At 36.7% G+C, this 21,194-nt stretch overlaps 1 protein-coding gene across 4 annotated transcripts in view; it reads left to right on the top strand.

The window, feature by feature from the left end:
- The window catches only part of CASK (calcium/calmodulin dependent serine protein kinase), a 373,376-nt gene that overhangs the window by 53,542 nt on the left and 298,640 nt on the right, over positions 1 to 21,194 (top strand). For all 4 annotated transcript variants that reach the window (XM_024759851.1, XM_024759848.1, XM_024759849.1 and 1 more), the window contains exon 2: positions 19,485 to 19,597. In XM_024759851.1, the coding sequence (XP_024615619.1) occupies positions 19,485 to 19,597 (113 nt within the window). The remainder of the gene's footprint in view (positions 1 to 19,484; positions 19,598 to 21,194) is intronic.

Here is a 21,194-nt window from a genome sequence, read left to right as displayed (position 1 = left end):
CCGTAGGGTATGTGATCAGCTCATTGGTTGATATTGAGGTAAAAGGGCGGTTAACTTTAATCAACCCCTAGGCGCCAGTAGGTCTGGGGCTATGTGCTCTTATTGATCAAGTAGTTAATTTCTTCCATTTGGTGGAGGTTTTTAGCATCTGAAAAAACTCAGGAAATATGCATGAGATACTATTTTCTGAGTACTTCAGAGAGGAGCTAAAGCAGAGGATATGGGGGAAGAGCATGACCTGGGAATGCCCCATAGGTTCCTGCTAAGTTACAGTTACTTATCTGAGACCCTAAAATTCTGAGCCGGGTGTCATGGAAAACTATATTATGGACCAGATGAGTTTAATGGCTACTATTTTTAACTTGATACATTGGACATAAAAGAACTGTCACTTCTCTCATAGTTTTGAATGGAACGGATTCTTAATGATAGCCAATGAAAAAGGTTGAAAATGCACAGACTTCCATTTCTAGGACAGGGTGGTATAAGACTCGCTTATTTTTTTTTAAGACTCACTTTTAACTATCCCTTCCCCCATTAAGTACAATGAAATGCTCTAGCAGTTATTCAACTGACAGCAGTAAAAGAACTCTGAAACTCGGAAAGAAGAAGGCAGACTAGCTAGGAACCTCAGCACTTGAGAAATGACAATATGGAGGGTTCACGAGGTTTTCTTTTTACCTTCCATTTACCCCTGGGCTGGCTGTTAGAGAGACCTACTACCCAGAACCACCAAAGGGCATAAAAAACAAAAACAAAAGCCTGCTTTCACTGACCAAAGGACTTGGAAAGGGGAAGCCCAAAAGAGACCTAGTTGGGTCCACATCTGGGGCCTGGTGGGCAATCTGATCTGCCCATAGCCCCAGCAGGAGCAGCAAAGGCCCTAGCGATCCCAGTCCTTGCTCCATAGACAGGGCCTTGGCAGATAGTCTGATCTGCCAGCAGCAGCAGACATGGCCATTTCAGCCCCCATGCCACGATCGAGTCCTGTCATCTGGCCTGCTGACAACAGCCTCAAGAGCAAAGGCCAGGCTATACCAGCCTCTTCTCCCCAACTGGCACTAGTGGGCAGTCTGCCCAGGCCCGGTTGCTTCAGAACCCCTCTCCCTCAAGGTTGCCCTGGGGTAGCAACTGGCCCTGGAAAGCACCTTTTTTTTTTCCTGCAGATGGCATCAGCAGGGATTGACTGGGAGCCCCCAACAGCACCAGAAGAATGAAGCAGATCAAAGTAGCATTGTAAGGGCTCAGAAAACTAAACTGTCATTGGAACTAAAGCCCACAAAATTAGTCTAGGACATATAGACTAAACCTAAACAGGGCAACTGCCTGTAAAAATAGGTCTGTGATCAAGCATCTCCTAACAATGACCAGAATATCCAGGATACAGTTGAAAACCACTTGTCATACCTAAGTACCAGAAAAAACACAATTTGAATGAGAGAAGACATTCAACTGAGGCCAATAGTGAGTTGAATCAGATATTGGAATTATCTCATGATGGTTTTAATTCAGCTATCATAAAATTGCTCTAGGAATTGGTTACACATTTTCTTGAAACAAATGGAAAGATAGAAGATCTCAGCAAAGTAGAACCAGGAGCATTTCCTAATGAATTGGATTTGGAATGTGAAAGAAATAAAGGGATCAAGATTGGCACCATAATTTTTGGCTAAGCAACTGGAAGGAAATATGGAGTTGGCCTTCAAATGTGATAGCAAGAGGGGAGATCAGGAGTTTAGTTTCAAACATGTTTCGGGATACGATGGCCCTTTCTCTTTTTATCCTCCATGCCCAGTATACTGTGTGCCTTATTGGTGGAAAGGAAGTCCTTTTATGAGCTCTGAAAGGTTGATCCATCCTTGGGAAACTGATTAACATTGAGCATTACTAACTTGCGTATTCTTTGTAACATGCAGGGACTTCGGCTCCTTACCTAACTTGAAAAATTCCTTAATTGTTTGGATATTTAATTTTACTGTCTTACACAAACAGTTATATCCACTTATTTTATACTCATTTCTTTCCCCCAAAGCAGTTGATTTCCAGGTCATCTACTTTACTTCTTTAGACCTAGAAACTGATTACTACAGTTATAATTCAAAACCTATTTTCTGTTGCCCTGCACTGAGCTGAGTAATTGGGTGTAAATGCTTATTCCCTTTGTGTGCTTTGCCTTTTTGTTAACTGTTTTTTGGTTAAAAGACCAGAGGTTGCATTATTGCCTGCTGAATATGCTTATATTAACATTTGTAAAAAGTAAATTACTTTTGGGGGTATTAATGAATAGACATTTAAATTGCATAGTTAAATGTTTTCCATCCTTTACTAAGCAAACAGTTGAATTACCCTCTGTAAGAATTTAAACCACTTATATGCCATGTTTGAGGAAAAGAATGTTTATTTCAGAAAAAAAGTTGTTTAAAACCTGAGTGATTCATATTTACATCATAATTTGTATTGTTTGTTATTATAAATATTAAAATTTAGATCATCATATCTAAAGTGTTGTTCAGGGAACACTAATGATTAATAGGTGCTACATGGATGATATGGTTAGAGTATGGTAGAGGAGAGAGATGCTTGTTTCCTAACTGCAAGACTTGGCTGCTAATATGTAATGTGAATATGGGGTGGGGGTGGAGGGTAGGTATTGTATATGGTGTTTACCAAACTTACTTGACAGAGAAACTTATATTCTTTAAGGATTTCACAAGACTCCGATTTGGGAAACCCCAATTTAGAGTGTTAGTTACATTTTTGTTTCTATGCTACTATATAAATTTTGCATAATCCTGATGCAACTAAAATGAATAATAGAGAAAGGAGTATTGCCGGCTTTGCAATTTCTTTTACTAACTTTTTTTTTTTTTTTGCGGTACGCGGGCCTCTCACTGTTGTGGCCTCTCCCGTTGCGGAGCACAGGCTCCAGACGTGCAGGCTCAGCGGCCACGGCTCACGGGCCCAGCCGCTCCGCGGCACGCGGAATCCTCCCGGACCGGGGCACGAACCTGTGTCCCCTGCATCGGCAGGCGGACTCTCAACCACTGCGCCACCGGGGAAGCCCTACTAACTTATTTAATTTAAATTTTATTTAATAAAAATAAATTAAATTTTATTAACTCAGAAGTGGATCTAACTTGTTATGGAGATCCATAAAACATGGTTCTGAAGGGGAAGAGATTAACAGTACTCCACAGCAGTGTCACTGGAAAAAAATCTGTTAATGAAGATAGCAACTTCTGAGTTCAAATATTAATTCCCCCTCCCCCTCTTAGATGCAGAGTTGTAATTAATGGCAGGCAAAAATACTATAGGCTAATGTAGTATTTGGGAAACAACCTATGTTAGTGACATATTAACAGAACACATTCCTTTTATAAATAGGATTTACAATGTAATTTCGTAGTGTCAGACTTCCATAATCATTAGTTTCAGCTTATAAAACTGGATTATGCACACAGAATTTGACAGTTCTGATAATATTAGTACAGTCATTTCAGTATCCGTGGAGGATTGCTTCCAGGACCCCCGTGGATACCAAAATCCTCTGATGCTCAAGTACCTTATAAAATAGCATAATATTTGTGTATAACCTACGCACATCCTCTCATATACTTTAAATCATCTCTAGATTACTTAAAATACCTAATACAATGTAAATGCTATGTAGATAGTTGCTGGCGTGCAGCAGGTTTAAGTTTTGCTTTTTGGAACTTGCTGGAGGTTTTTTTTTTTTCACCAAATATTTTCGATCTGCAGTTGTTTGGATCTACAGATGCAGAACCTGTGGATAAAAATGGCCACCTGTACGAATTATAAGTAATTAAGTTCATGAACACTAGGAGAAAAGGTCAGGCGCATGTTTCCAAAAAGTTGTTTCTCTATTAAATATTTTCATTGGGCCATTTTTTGATATATAGTCCCACATTTAGAAAATAGCAAAATGTGAATGTGTAGCTCTTAATTTAAAAGTGAAAATTACACTTTTCTTGTGCCAGCCTTGAGAAGAATGGGAGAACTGTGTTCATGTCTGGGGCAGACCCTTCTAAGCATTTGGTCTTCATGGCTGTACTTCTGCAAGATAATATGTTCTAAGAACTTGCACTTCTTTTTTCTTTCTGGGCTTCTTGTAGTCTTTCTGTGGGGGTGTTTCCAGCAATTCCTTGGGGAGGAATTGGGGGATATGTCCGTGTTTTCTGGGGTTCGGTCTTCTGTCCTTTTTGGTCTGTATTCTCATTTACATCAATGGCTCCTGTTCACTCATGCTTCCTAGGGAGTATAGAGATGAGAACTTAGATTTTAGAGTTTGGTATGTCTAGGCTTCAGTCCTGACTTTACCATTCACTAACTGTTTGGCATAGACAACCTGGCTTAGCCTCAGTTTCCTAATCTATAAAATGGGGGCTAACAGTATATTCGCTATTATGATAAATAATGATAAATAAATTATAATAAATGAGAGAATCTATATAAAGTTCTCAGCAGCATGCTTGGCACATGGTATGTTGCAAATGGTAGTTGATGTTCCCTTCATCATGTACATGTTGACCCTTTCCTTGAACTTTATACTCCTATCTAATTGTGCTCTCTATATCTTTGCCTTGGTCCATGGAAATCACTATTTCTGAAATTGGTATTTTTAAAACACAGTCATGTGTCTCCTTTCTTTCTCAGCTTCTTTCTTCTTCTACCAGTTCTTTCTCTTATAGTAGTCGCTTTCATTTGGTGGTATCATTATTTACCCTGTAACTCTTGCCAGAAATCTGTACGTCATTCTTTCAACCAACCCCCAACCATCCCCTAGCTAATCCTTCACTACGTTGTCTGGTCAATTTATTTTAAGTCTCTCTCAGTTGCCTCTACGGAGGCATTGGTTTAGGTCTTTATCATGTTATGCTTAGGCTAACGTAATAACTTCCTGACTGGCCCGCACTCACTCCTCAACCTATCTTCCATTCTTCTGTCACAGTGATCTCTGATGCCCTTCTCCTTTTCCAGCCACTTCTCACCCTCCAGTTTTTCATGCCAGCAATACCAAACAGCTTTTAGTATCCATCGCATGCCATGCTTTGACTTGGCTCCAGGCTGTTGCACATGCTACTACTTATTTCTAGAATTTTCTCTATATCCTTGTTGGCCAGAAAAAAAGCTCTTTTTCACCTTTCTAAGCCCTCCTAAGTGTCCCTGTCTCATAGAGGCCTTCTCTGACCACCTTCCTATCCACAGATAATAAATCTTTGTATTATACTGTTTCAGTACTTTGTTCTGTAACATACTGAAATTATGTACATATACCCATAGCAATCTATTAGATTGGGAGTGTCCTGAGGGTAAGAATTGCTTTATTAATCTTTTTTGTTTGTTCTTTGTATTTTTTGGGTCTTATTTCCATTAGGGAAAATGAGGTAAGTGAATGAGATAAAATGTGCAAGTATCAATAGAATTTTTTTAATGTTACTGCTTCAGTATTTATTTGTGAAAGTTCTTTACATACTGAGCTAAAAAGGCCGAAACATGTACAACCAAGTCAGAGTTCTTACTTTGGGATATGTTTATCTTACAGTCCTTTACGTGTTTTCTTTTTCATTTCCTTCCTCTTATGTCTATGTCCCTTTTTCCCTGTTTCTTATCTGTTACAAACATATTTTTTTCTCCTCTCTCAGCAACTCTCCTTGATACATGCTCCATCATATATGGACTAACAAAGACCTAGAGTCCATATCCCTCTACCTTGGCTCTAACTAACACCAGCCCTTCAAACACACCTACACACGCACATATACCAATCAGATTTCCCAGAACTTCTGGATCCGCAGAGACTGCTATGTATGCCCTGAAGTCCTTGCATAAAAGTAGTAAACGGTGAATGTAGCATACGTAGACTCAGACCGGAGGATGATGTGCTATATAAAATCTAAAGCAAGGCCTACTAAATTTGTCACTGAACTGTCAAGGTTTGACAGAAGTACTAATTATGCCAATATAGGTTCCAACTTAGTAAATGCTAGTCTTAACACTATGAATTACTCATCTTTGACAGTTGAGCCAAATTTGTTCTGTTAGCATTTTGGAGATCCATTGCCAACTTTTTCAAATAAGCCTGCCCTTTCTATTTTCAAGGAATGATCTGAACTGTACTGAGCTTAATTCCTTTGTCAGGTCTTTAATTGTTAACATTTAGGCAACAGTTTCTGAGACTTTGATTTTAATAATTTCCCACTCTATGTGTGTTTCTTTAGCAGTAGCTATGATTAGGCAGACTTTTTTCCTTTGGTTTAGTCACTATACCTAAAGTAACTCAATTTGGTGTGTTTATGAAAGTGTATATGTTGGTGGTGAGAGTGGGTACCAGAAGTATTAAAGAGAAAAAAAGTTTCAGAACAACATTTCTGTTCCCCTTTCACTACCACAAAGAAACAGGAAGACAAGGAAAGGATTTATAGATGGAATGATAAGCTCTTCTTTAGTGGTAATGACTAAACCAACAGTGTTGAAATAAGAGGAAAAGGACCATAGTTATCTCTATTAGGTGTCATTCTTATATACATTTATGTGTCTATAGAGTGTCATTTTCAGTATTATGTTCTTACTGCTAATATTGTCATCATTACTATTATATTTTTGCTTTGTTTTCTTTTTGCCCACCCACCATCTATTTCCCTCAGTTTTTAACATCAGAACTGTACAGACAGTAGTAGCAAGATGCAGATTTAGTAAATGAGTGGAAAAATACCTAGAAGTACCATGATTTCTCAAAATTGTATATGTTTATGTAAAATTCTGTGATATAAGTTTTTCAGTGGTTTGTTCATTCCTAGTTTGTTTTTGATATATCATTCACCAAATATTTCATGAGGGCCTAATATATACCGGGCACTCATTGAGTTTATCTTCTAATATAAACATTGGGTTGGCCAAAAAGTTTGTTTGGGTTACGGAAAAACCTGAACGAACTTTTTGGCCAGCCAATGCATGTAACATAATATTGCATATATATTACATAAATTAAATGCACATACATATGTGTGTATTATGCACACACACAGTCGATGCTCATTATTTGTGGTAGTTATGTTCTAAAAAGTTGCCATGAACACTGAATGAGTAAATACTGAATCATTTCTCCTAGATGAGATGCGGGGTTAGGTTCCTGTGAGCCTCTGGTCATGTTTTCTTCAACTAATCAATACATAACCTGTTTAAAGACACCTTATTTCATATGTATACTTGATTCATTAACATTGAACTCATGACCCATAGCCCTATACTTTATGCCTGAATGAAGCTTACCCAAAGTGTATTGTCTCCATAAGACATGCCACAGCCTTCTTGCACTTAGAAACACAAGAGAGTACTTTGGCAGTACACTTCGGGGCCATTATAAACAGTGAAATCACCAACAAAAAACACAAAATGCACTAATTAAATGGCAAAAAGGACACTTGCTTACAGTGAGAGCTGAAACAAGAAGGCAGAGCATCACCTTGTTCAACCTCAGCTGGTAACGTGTCAGGTGACTCAAAAGTTTCACTGCTATGCATGTGTCCGTGAATGACTGTGAAAGGGCTGTGAATATTGACTTTGGGGTACAAATAAATTTTAGTAAGTGACTTAACAAATACTTAATCTGCAAATGATGAGTATTGACTGTATGTCAACTATGTTGTATGTATGTATGTATGTGTGTGTGTGTGTGTGTGTGTGTGTGTGTGTGTGTGTATGAATTTGTTTTTGGTCTTCATTTCCCCCACCCTTATCTTCCCTTTGGTTAATTGGTTGTTCTTCACGGTATCCTACATCTATTGTAGTACATTGTGCAATTCATTATAAATGTGATGAAGCTTCTAGGCCTGTGATATGGACAGGAAGTTCACCTCATTTATTGAAGGTTTCCTCATATACGATGTAAGTTTTTGTCTGTAAACCTCTCACAGGGTGAGAACTTTACATTATAGATGTCACTCCAAAATTTACATGTAACAACTTAATGTATATTAAATTTAGTTCAATTAGATGTAGAATTACAATGAACATAATCGATACTGACTTTATGTTTGAGAATGTAAACATAGTTTTTCTTCATTTATATGTATCGTCACTTAAAATAACTTGTACAGATATTTTAAAAATTAAGTGATCTTCCAGGACCGGGGCGCGAACCCGTGTCCCCTGCATCGGCAGGCAGATTCTCAACCACTGCGCCACCAGGGAAACCCAGGACCTCTTTTGATTAGCAAGATCTTAGGGATGTACCCTCAGCTGTTAAAAATGTTATTTTTACCTGGGAAATATATTTGTGGAGGAGTGCATAAAGTTTATGTGTGTGCACGCGAGTGTGTGTATTTTAAAGAATATTAATGAAATGAAAACCCGTGAATCCATCATCCAAGTTAAGAATAGTTGGCCTCTCCCGTTGCGGAGCACAGGCTCCGGACGCGCAGGCTGCATTTGCGGACGCGTAGGCTCAGTGGCCATGGCTCACGGGCCCAGCCGCTCCGCGGCATGTGGGATCCTCCTGGACCAGGGCACGAACCCGTGTCCCCTGCATTGGCAGGCGGACTCTCAACCACTGCGCCACCAGGGAAGCCCTATCCTGGCTTTTATACTAATGATTCCTTTTGGTTTTCTTTATAGCTTTACCATCTATGTATATATCCCTAAACAGTATATTGTTTATTCATTAAAAACTGAGTAGCAAGCACAAACTTAGCTGTGTAAGGAAAGGGCAATAATACCACTATTGTGTGAAGACTCAGATGAAGAGAAGCTGAACAGAACCTTTTGTTCACAGTCTGGCTTCAGATACCTGAGAGCATATAGGAGCCCTTGCTGGCAAGTCCGTTGGCAAAATCCCAAGTAAATCCCAGAACATGGAGCTCTTCACAGGCAGGACATCCGTGCTATAGTGCAGTGCTGGGTACTGAACATCCAGCAGGAGTGCGGTCAGGGGGCATGCACTGCTCTGCATTTCCTGCTTTTCAGCTCGCCGAGGCTGCCTCCCGCTCAGTTATTCCTGAGAACACTGCTGTGGACTGAAATGAGAGTCCTCTGCTGATCGAGGCAGCAGAGAGGAGCAGGAATCTCATCAGCCCCTGGTCAGAAAAAGCAAAACAGAGGAACCTGGCCCCAGATTACGTGGTTCTTCTGTTTTCAAGTTAAAGAGCTGATCAGTGGCATTGGGAATCTTTGATGGCTCTCTAGTTAACCTCTGCTCAATGCTTAGCTGGCAACCTGAGATCTCACTCTCTTGTATTCTTGCGTTGAATCTCCTGTTTGCTGTCCCTTGGCGTCCTTTTTTACTAGTATACTCTCTTGTTCTAGCAAACACATCCTACAATAATTTCTTCAGGAAGTATGCATTGCAAGTAATGTATTGAGCTTTTTCATGTCTGAAAATGTTTTTTTATTATTGATTTTTCTGACTCAATGTAGACTTCAAAGGTTAGAAATATTTTTCCTTCATGATTCTGAAGGTGTCGCTCTAATGTCTCATTGCTTCTAGTGTTGCCATTGAGAGATCAGAAGCCATTGCAGTGCCTGATCCATTGTGTGTGAACTATATCATCCTCCCCTCCTTGAGCACCCTTACCCCTACTGCTGGAAATCTGAACGTTTTGTAGCCCATAGGGTTCTTAAATTTCACAGTGGCATGAGTGGACATGTGTCTTATCTATTTTGCTGAGTACTTCATGGGTGCTTTTCTTTAAAATTTTTATTTTATATTGGGATATAGTTGATTAACAATGTTGTGTTAGTTTCAGGTGTACAGCAAAGTGATTCAGTTATACATATGCATGTATCTATTCTTTTTCAAATTCTTTTCCCATGTAGGTTGTTACAGAATATTGAGCAGAGTTCCCTGTGCTATAGAGTAGGTCCTTGTTGGTTACCTATTATAAACATAGCACTGTTTACATGTAAATCCCAAACTCCCAGTCTATCCCTACTCCCCCTTCCCCCCGGTAACCATAAGTTCGTTCTCTATGTCTATGAGTCCATTTCTGTTTTATAAATAAGTTCATTTGTATATATATTTTTAGATTCCGCATATAAGCAATATCATATGATATTTGTCTTTGTCTGACTTACTTCACTTAGTATGATAATCTCCAGGTCCATCCATGTTGCTGCAAATGGCATTATTTCATTCTTTTTTATGGGTGAGTAGTATTCCATCATATAAATATACCACATCTTCTTTATCCATTCATCTGTTGATGGATATTTAGGTTGCTTCCATGTCTTGGCTATTGTAAACAGTGCTGCAATGAACACTGGGGTGCATGTATCCTTTCGAACCATGGTTTTCTCTGAGTATATGCCTGGGAGTGGGATTGCTGGATCATATGGTAGCTCTAATTTTAGTTTCTTAAGGAACCTCCATACTGTTCTCCATAGTGGCTGTACCAGTTTAGATTCCCACCAACAGTGCAAGAGGGTTCCCTTTTCTCCACACCCTCTCCAGAATTTATTGTTTGTAGACTTTTTAATGATGGCCATTCGGCCTGGTGTGAGGTGATACCTCATTGTAGTTGTGATTTGCATTTCTCTAATAATTAGCAATGTTCAGCATCTTTTCATATGCCTCTTGGCCATCTGTATGTCTTCTTTGGAGAAATGCCAGTTAGGTCTTTTGCCCATGTTTTGATTGGGTTGTTTGTTTTTTTAATATTGAGCCGCAATAGCTGTTCGTAAATTTTGGAGACTAATCCTTCCTTTTCTCCACACCCTCTCCAGAATTTATTGTTTGTAGACTTTTTAATGATGGCCATTCGGCCTGGTGTGAGGTGATACCTCATTGTAGTTGTGATTTGCATTTCTCTAATAATTAGCAATGTTCAGCATCTTTTCATATGCCTCTTGGCCATCTGTATGTCTTCTTTGGAGAAATGCCAGTTAGGTCTTTTGCCCATGTTTTGATTGGGTTGTTTGTTTTTTTAATATTGAGCCGCAATAGCTGTTCGTAAATTTTGGAGACTAATCCTTTGTTGGTTGCATTGTTTGCAAATATTTTCTCCCATTCTGTGGGCTATCTTTTCGTTTTGTTTATGGTTTCCTTTGCTGTGCAAAAGCTTTTGAGTTTAATTAGGTCCCATTTGTTTATTTTTGTTTTTATTTCCATTACTCTAGGACACTTCAGAAAAGATGTTGCTGTGATTTATGTCAGAGTGTTCTGCCTCTGTTTTCCTCGAAGAGTTTTATAGCATCTGGTCTTACATTTAGGCCTTTAATCCATTTTGAGTTTACTTTTGTGTATGGTGTTAAAGAATGATCTAATTTCATTTTTTAACATGTGGCTGTCCAGTTTTCCCAGCACCATTTATTGAAGAAACTGTCTTTCCTCCATTGTATAGTCTTGCTTCCTTTGTTGTAGATTAATTGACCATATGTACGTGGATTTATTTCTGGGCTTTCTATCCTGTTCCATTAATCTATATTTCTGTTTTTGTGCCAGTGCCATACTGTTTTGATGACTGTTTTTGTAGTATAGTCTGAAGTCAGGGAACCTGATTCCTCCAGCTCTGCTTTTTGTCTGGTTTTCTTATCAATGCATTGATAGGAATTGCATTGAATCTGTACATTGCCTTGGATAGTATAGTCATTTTGACAATATTGATTCTTCCAATCCACGAATGTGGTATATCTCTCCATCTGTTTGTGTCATCTTTGATTTCTTTCATCACTGTCTTATAGTTTTCAGAGTACAGTTCTTTTGTCTCCTTAGGTAGGTTTATTCCTAAGTATTTTATTCTTTTTGATGCAATGGTAAATGGGATTGTTTCCTTAATTTCTCTTTCTGATCTTTCATTGTTAGTGTATAGGAATGCAAGGGATTTCTGTGTATTAATTTTGTATCCTGCAAGTTTACCAGATTCGTTGATACCCTGTAGTAGTTTCCTGGTAGCAACTTTAGGATTTTCTACGTATAGTGTCATGTCATCTGCAAACAGTGACAGTTTTACTTCTTCTTTTCCAATTTGGATTCCTTTTATTTCATTGTTTTCTCTAGATTGCCGTAGCTAGGACTTCCAAAACTGTGTTGAATAAATGTGGCAAGAGTGGATCCTTGTCTTGTTCCTGGTCTAGGAGGAAATGCTTTCAGCTTTTTATCGTTGAGTATGATGTTAGCTGTAGGTTAGTCATATACAGTCTTTATTATGTTGAGGTACGTTCCCTCTATGCCCACTTTCTGGAGAGTTTTTATTGTAAATGGGTGCTGAATTTTGTCAAATGCTTTTTCTGCATCTGTTGAGATAATAATGTGGTTTTTATTCTTCAGTTTGTTGATGTGGTGTATCCCACTGTTTGATTTGTGGATATTGAAAAATTCTTGTATCCCTCGGATAAATCCCACTTGATCATGGTGTATGATCCTTTTAACGTATTGTTGAATTTGGACTGCTAATATTTTGTTGAGGATTTTTGCATCTATGTTCATCAGTGATATTGGCCTGTAATTTTCTTTTTGTGTGGTATTTTTGTCTGGTTTTGGTATCAGGGTGATGGTGACCTTATAGAATGAGTTTGGGAGTATTCCTTCCTTTTTCAATTTTTTGGAATAGTTTCAGAGGGATAGGTGTTAACTCTATCCCTCTATCAAATGTTTGATAGAATTCGCCTGTGAATTCATCTGGTCCTGGACTTTTGTTTGTTAGGAGTTTTTAAATCATGGTTTCAACTTCGTTACTGGTGATTGGTCTGTTCATATTTTCTGTTTCTTCCTGGTTCAGTCTTGTGAGACTGTACCTTTCTAAGAATTTGTCCATTTCTTACAGGTTGTCCATTTTATTGGCATACAGTTGTTTGTAGTAGTCTCATGATCTTTTGTATTTCTGTGGTGTCAGTTGTAACTTCTCCTTTTTCATTTTCTAATCTTATTGATTTGAGTCCTCTCCTTTTTTTTTTTTTTGATGAGTCTGGCTAAAGGTTTATCAATTTTGTTTGTCTTTTCAAAGAACCAACTTTTAGTTTCATTGACCTTTGCTGTTGTTTTGTCTCTATTTCATTTATTTCTGCTCTGATCTTTATGATTTCTTTCCTTCTACTAACTTTAGGTTTTACTTGTTCTTCTTTCTCTAGTTGCTTTAGGTGTAAGGTTAGGTTGTTTATTTGAGATTTTTCTTGTTTCCTGAGGTAAGATTGTATTGCTATAAACTTCCCTCTTAGAACTGCTTTTGCTGCATCCCATAGGTTTTGGATCGTTGTGCTTTCATTTTCGTTTGTCTCTAGGTATTTTTTGATTTCCTCTTTGATTTGTTCAGTGATCCATTGGTTGTTTAGTAGCATATTGTTTAGCCTCCACTTGTTTGTGTTTTTTATAGTTTTGTTCTTGTAGTTTATTTTTAATCTCATAGTGTTGTGATTGGAAAGGATGCTTCATATGGTTTCAATTTTCTTAAATTTATTGGGACTCGCCTTGTGGCCCACCATGTGGTCAGTCCTGGGGAGTGTTCCCTGTATACTTGAGAAGAATGTGTATTCTGCTGCTTTTGGATGGAATGCTCTATAAATATCAATTAAGTTCATCTGGTCTACTGTTTCATTTAAGGTCTGTGTTTCCTTATTGATCTTCTGTCTGGATGATCTGTCCATTGATGAAAGTGGGGTGTTAAAGTCCCCCACTATTATTGTGTTACTGTCAATTTCTCCCTTTATGGCTGTTAGTATTTGCTTTGTATATTGGGGTGCTCCTCTGTTGGCTGCATATATATTTGCAATTGTTATATCTTCTTCTTGGATTGATTCCTTGATCATTATGTAGTGTCCTTGTTTGTCTCTTGTAATAGTCTTTATTTTAAAGTTGATTTTGTCTGATATGAGTAGTGTTATTCCAGGTTTCTTTTGATTTCTATTTGTATGGAATACCTTTTTCCATCTCCTTACTTTCAGTCTGTATGTGTCCCTAGATCTGAAGTAGGTCTGTTGTAGACAGCATATATATGGGTCTTGTTTTTGTATCCATTCAGCCAGTCTGTGTCTTTTGGTTGGAGCATTTAATCCATTTACCTTTAAGGCACTAATTGATATGTATGTTCCTATTGCCATTTTCTTAATTGTTTTGGATTTGTTTTTGTAGGTCATTTTTCTTCCCTTCCTCATTTGTTCTCTTGTCTTGTGATTTGATGACTAACATTAGTTTTGTGTTTGGATTCATTTTTCTTTTTTGTGTGTGTCTATTGTAGATTTTTGGTTTGCAGTTACCATGAGTTTTGATATAGCAGTCTGTATATACACAAGATTGTTTTAAGTTGCTAGTCTTTTAATTTCAAATGCATTTCCAATATCCTGCATTTGTGTTCTCGTGTTCTTACAGTTGCTGGGTTTTATGTCATATTTGTATGTAGATGATTTCCTACCTTTACTTTATGTTTGCCTTTACTGGTTTTCCATTTGTAATTTTCCATTTGTAATTTTGTAATTTTACAAATGGAATTTGTAATTTTCTTGTTTCTGGTAGTGGCCTTTTCTTTTCTGCTTAGAGAAGTTCCTTTAGCAATTTTTCCAAAGCTGGTTTGGTGGTGCTGAATTCTCTTAGCTTTTGCTTGTCTGTAAAGTTTTTGATGTATACATATAGCTGATTTATGTTGTTATACAGCAGAAACTAATACAACATTGTAAAGCAATTATACTCCAATAAAGATGTGAAAAAAAATCTGAGTGAGAGCCTTGCTGGGTGAAGTATTCTTGGTTGTAAGTTCTTCCCTTTTATCATTTTAAATATATTGTGTTGCTCCCTTCTGGCTTGCAGAGTTTATGCTGAGAAATCAGGTGATGACCTTATGGGAGTTCTCGTATATGTTATTTTTTGCTTTTCCCTTTGGTGGCTCCTTTTAATTTGGACAACTCAGGATTTAAGGTCTGGGAAATGTTCTTGGATTGAGTTCCTCCCCTCCATTTTCTTTGTTCTTTTGGTTCTGCTTTCTGGGAAATTTCCTCAACTTTATCTGCCAGGCCTTCTATTGAGTTTTAAACTTCTTCATAGTTTTCAAGAGCCCTCATTTTGTCTTCTGAAAGTTCTGTCTTTGTTTCATAGTTATAGCATCTTTCCAAGGACATTAATGGTAGTTAGAAGTTTTTTTCTTGTTTAGTATGTTTCCTCTAAGTTGCTCTTTCTGTTTTGATCTCTGTCTTCCAAATTAGACTCTTCTCCAGATGTTTTGGGAGGTTGGTTATCTACTTATGATTAGGAATAGAGCAGTGGTTCTTGAGGGACATCTGACAATGTTTAGACAAATTTTTGCTTGGCAAAACTGGCTGAGGGGGTGCTACTGTCATCGCCAGGTAGAGGCTGGAGACGCTGTTAGACACCCTCCAATGCACAGGACATCCTTGCACAACAAAGAACTATTCAGCCCAAAATGCCAACAATGCCGAGGTTGGAAAGCTGATTGAAAACTCTGAACTTGTGGAAGAACTTGTTGACTTTGAATTTCAAGGAAGGTGATCTGGTTGAGTGGTTTGAACAATATAACGTCATTATTTTTCCTTCTGGGCTGGTCACATATTCAATAGAAAATCTTACCTTTCCTGCCTGAAGGGTAAAGATCTACATTCCCCCCTGTTAATGGGAAATGGGGATGGGCTGTCTACATTCAGTTTGTGTGTGATCACATAAACCCCTTGCTTTTCATATAGTATCCACTTCTTCAACTGCCTTCTGTCCCCAGTTCTAAGACCCTGTGTTTTACCCTCTCCAGATAATGGACCTCTGTGAGGATGAGGCAGAGTAGTTACCCGGTGGCATGGAGTAGAGGAGGAGGATCTAAGACTCTTAACTGCTTCTCTAATAGATTTCACTCAAACCTTGTTAGTTTAGCCCCACCCTCTCTTTCTCAGTTATCTGGTGCTGCCAGTTCAGGTGCTTCCTGAGAATTTTGTAGTGTAAATGAGTTTGTTTCTGAACTTTTCTTATTTTCTCCTTGCAATTTGGTGTTTCTATGAATGCTAAGCCAGTTACCATTACTCCATCTGCTTTCTTGCTTTCAAAATTTGATTATTAATTACTATTGTATTCTCCCAGTTCTTTAAGACATTTTCTTTAGCCCCTTTTCTCTCATTTTAATGGGTTCAGGGAGAAAAGTTAATTTAGATGCATTTGCTAAATCTATCCTATTATCCTGGAGACCAACATATTATACTGTATTCTAGCATAATTTTGTTTAATTCTAGTCACTTTTGATGTGCAATTGTCCCTCGGTATTTGCAGGGGGTTGGTTATAGGATCCCCGCCAATACCAAAATCCATGGATGCTCAAGTTCCTTATATAAAATAGCATATTATTTGCATATAACCCACACATATGCCCCATATACTTCAAATCATCTCTAGATTACTTACAATACCTAATACATTGTAAATGCTTTGTAAATAGTTACCAGTGCAAATTCAAGTTTTGCTTTTTGGAACTTTCTAGAATTTTTTTTCATATATTTTCAATCCATGGTTGGCTGAATCAACAGATGTGGAACCAGCAGATACAGAGGGCCAACTGTATTTACTTTTGGTATCATAATGGTTCAATTCCTAGACATGACCTTTCTTCACATTAATGAAAGCTAGAGGAGATTATTGTGTGTCTGCATAGAGACACAGCTACATTCTTTTCAAAACCTTAGGGAAGTAATAGCAAATATTCAATTGTAACATATTCTAGTTTAATTGACCTTTTACTTTAAAACTTAGTATTCTGAAAGCAGCCAACTGCCTTGAGTAGAACCTTGTGCCACAATCCCAATCAATATTCAGTATTCTTAAAGAATTGGATAAAGAATATAGATTTTATCAAATCTGAAATGCCGTCAATTATCTTATCATTCCAGTTTGATTAATACCCTGGCCAGAATTAGTGGAAATATGAGAAAGATAGTAGTTTATAATGATGGCTTACAACTACCTCTGTCAGTATTCCCCCCACCCCCCATAATTATTCAAGAATCGACTGCACTATAGACTAAAAATTTAAGGATGAAATTTTAAGATTCAAAACGAGTTTAGGCCAGACTGAAACCTAGGCCTCCTGAATTTTTGCTGTTCCTTAAACTGTCATTCAAGTATAACTAATAAGTGTAATACAGAAGTTTTAACATACATTTTATTACACTCTCCTCCCCATTTTAAGATGGGAAAACAAGCCAGATTTTCTTATATCCTGTGTCTTTTTAGCGTTTTGATGAAATAAATATAATCAAGTCCTGCTAAAATTATAGACACTATATACTCATTCAAATTTTTTTCAGTTTCCACTGAGTTTCCAGTTGATGGATTAAATCCCAAAGAAAGTTAAAAGATTTTTCAGTGTCTTTTTAGTGTACTAAATGGTTCACCTTTTCTAACCCCCTGGATGTCACTGAGAGACAGATCTTTGAAACTCTTTACTCGTGACCTATCTTCACGTCATCAATACTTCAGAGATAAACTCATTTTCTTTGCCTCACATTATAAAAGTAGCCTTTTAAAGAACCAAGGATTTGGTTCCTTTTTTTCATTCACAGACTTAAACACGTTTTTGGTGTGGTTTTTTTTTGTATCAGTATTCCCTTTTTTCTTGATTCTTCCTAGCTTTCTTCATTCTACTATTACTAAAAGGGTTGGGGGAGAAGCTATGTTTTCTTCCTCACCTTTGTTCAAACAGGAAAAAGTAAAGAATTGACTCTCTTGACCAAAAATGATCCCACATACAGATCTTGGAAAGTATCCAAAAGGTGTAGTGAATTGAAGCATACTACACAAATGTATATATAAATAGAGTCCCAAGGGTTTAATGTGTGTACAAAAACCAATTACGCTAAACATTTCCTGAAATTACTTGCTATTGTCAGGATAAGTAATCACAAGTAAGACATCCAGATTGAGAATGAAAACATTTGTGGGAGTCCTGACTCACATTGTTATATTGTCTTCTCACAGAGAAAAAGTCTTTGAACAGTTTTGAGTGATTATCAAAAAGGTCCTTTTCCTATAGAGTTCTGAAAGTTACGCTATTACCATTTCTTTTCCTTCCAGTTTAGCTTTGTTAGGTTGCTTGAAGAGAGAGACTTGAAACTGTAGTGTAACTGATGTCTTGATGATTGATAGTGGGATGAAATCAACTGATTCATATGATCTCAGAGAAATGTTTAAGTCTAGGTTAGATTATATTCGTTTGCCTGTCCTCTGAAAGAATAAAGACAAACTTACACTTTAAGGCAAAAGTATCATAAGTGTCCTACTGTAAATGAAGAACTTTTCTCTGTCTTCTGATTGACCACATGCATCCAGGTGTACTGTTTCTACCTGTAAAAACCAATGAGAGTGTTTTGTTTCCTGAGGAGGGGGGAAATCCATACATGTATACATGTACATGTGTGTGTATTTAATAACTTAAACCATACTAGCCTTCAAATAAAATACTACAGTATATTGCGATTGCATTCTACATTAATCAATAGTTGATTCAAGCATGTTGGATTATCTTTAGTTCAGATACTTATTTGATAACTATTAATCACAAGGAACAGAGTGTGTGTTTGTGTTTTTAATGCCTGGGACCGGGCATTGTTATTTTATCAGTCATTACAGTTGATTCAACTGTATGGTCAATATTGAGAGCCACCGATTTCAATTGAGGAGAGGACTGGGTAAGAAAGTGACTGGCCCACTGGTTTTGCTAGTAGAAATTACTTCCTTTCCTATGGCAGTTGAGAATAATGCTAATTTGAAGTTTGAGGAGGATGAAGGATTTCCCTGTGACTTCACGTGAGACTGTAGAGGTTGTTGGAAACTAAATCATGTAGGGCTTTCTCTTTGTGAAGTGTCTATTTAAGTCTTCTGCCCAGATTTCCTTGTAGTATATTTTCTTATTTAAGAATTATTTATGTATTTTGGTTCTTGACTAAATACATGTGTTGCACATACCTTCTCTCTGGGATTTTAAGCAGAAACATAATATCAGATTTTCATCTTTAAAGCATCACTTCAAGAATGAATGGGAGAAACAAGTTTTCAGTGGTCCTAGTAGAAACTGGTAGTGGTTTAGACTACAGAATGAGTCATGCAGAGAAGTGGACAGGATTAAGAGATATTTGAAATAAACTCAGTAGGACTTGTTAGTGAAGATTAGATAAGTGATGGCTAAGATGAGAGAATGATTTAAGTTTCTGGTTCAAAAGGTAAAAGCTGTATACACTACCACTGTGAACTATTATTTTGTTTAAGATGCTGATAATATGTAGAGAAAATTACAGAGATTATTTGCCTTGAATATAAGAACACTATCTCAAATTTTTAAAAGTGATTTTGAAAGTAAATTTGTTTCTTATTTTTCTGGTTTATCAACTTCAAATAAATAATTACCTCATGAATTATAGAAAAATGTGTTCAAAACTATATTAAATTCTATTTTGAAAGCTATGGCTATAGTAGACAATGAAATATGAATAAACTGTTGAAAGGAAATAGAAACTTAAGAAAATCAACAAATTAAACTTGGATATTTTTTTTTTAGGGGTCCCTTCAGTGTTGTACGACGATGCATCAACAGAGAAACTGGGCAACAATTTGCTGTAAAAATTGTTGATGTAGCCAAGTTCACATCAAGTCCAGGGTTAAGTACAGAAGGTAAGAGATGGATTTCAAGTAAGTTATTTGATGTCTGGCTTTATTTCATTTCCAATCCATCTATCAACTTAACCTTCATCTGGGGGTGGGGAAGCAGAGGGTGTAATGTAGTGGGAAGTGGGTGGAGACAGTTTAAATTCCATTCTAGTTTGTCAGATTTCTAGAACATAGTATTTGAAAGATAGCTAGATTTGATTAACAGTGTTACGAAGTCATCTAGGATTGCTATTGGCCTATGTTTTTTGAATAGAAAGGAAGTAAAATCTGAAAATATATTTTTTAGGATCTAACTTGTAGTCCTATAGTATAGAACATGGGATGGGAAGGGTGAGAAGGGAAATGATGGCACAAATATAATCATTGCAGATTCAAAAGAAACTAAGATGAGTTCCCTTCAAGTCCATAACTTATTACCCTTAGCATTGTGATCTAATAGAACTAAAAGACTAATATATCACATATTGCTTAAGTCACTTATGGTGTATATGTGTAAATTTGAAAGATCAGTACTGCTAGGACTTGCAGGACTCAAAATTTTGTTTCAAGACATTGATATGGCTAATCATATTTATGTATAAATATTTATAAACAGTACAGAAGGATTTTAAAAGTTTTTTTGGTTTGTTTTTTGCTGTTTTAAGCCATAGTTCCATGTAGCCATGATTCACATATGGTCGCACTTCAGATGGCACAATTATTATTTTAACGTTTCTAATTAGCCTGTCTTCTGTCTTTAGACTTTTTCGCAGTCCAGTAAAAGACATATCCTTCTTAAGTCCTTTCCTTCTTAATCCCAAGAGCAATGCAGTTAATAGTTTAAATTGGAAAAGCTAAGGCAGAGTAGCCTATTTATATTTTATCCAGTTATCTTACTTTAAGAAGTAGAAGCCCAGATACTGTGAGTTCCAAGTCAATCTATTCCTGCAGATTCCTTTTCAGGATCATTACTTTTAAATACTTTTTTGAAACCTTCTAAATTATTATTATCCATATACTGAATGTAGAAGATTCATAGAAGTTGTTACAAAGAATCAATAACTGATTTTTTTAGTGCTTTAATCTTTCAATTCTTAAGGTAAGATTTAGGGATTTTATGTCTTACGGTTTCATATTTTGGAATTGGCTATTATTACTTTTGAATACAAATTATTTTATAAATTTAGCAGAATTTAAAATTCACTTCTAATCAGGTTTCACCACTATATTATGTTTGCTAAAACTTTTTAACTGCATTTAAGTTTAATATACTGTATTTGATTTTCTGTACCTCAGTTGTCAACTAATTTTAACAAAAAGCTTTCTGAGTACTTAGGTAATTTTGTATAAACCTAGTTCATTAAACATATAGATGTGTTGAATCTTTATTTCTCTTAAATGTTTTGATACTGTTGATGAATTTAGTAAGATTTCAGTTTAAAATCACAAGTCTAAATCAATTACTCAGTATACCTATATTATGTTGATTTTGTTTATCAGTATACCTAATTCTGAATCTACAGACTAAAGACATTTTTCATGGAGACAATTAATTACTTTCTCAGTTATCTGAGTTTCTTTCTTTTTTAAAAAAAAAAAAAAAAGAAATTTATTTTTTCTT

Source organism: Neophocaena asiaeorientalis, unplaced genomic scaffold (genome assembly GCF_003031525.2).
Source record: "Neophocaena asiaeorientalis asiaeorientalis breed wild unplaced genomic scaffold, Neophocaena_asiaeorientalis_V1.1 scaffold312, whole genome shotgun sequence".
Lineage (NCBI taxonomy): Eukaryota > Metazoa > Chordata > Mammalia > Artiodactyla > Phocoenidae > Neophocaena > Neophocaena asiaeorientalis.
Note: the sequence above shows the minus strand (reverse complement) of the source record. Positions and strands in the feature narration are given on the sequence as shown.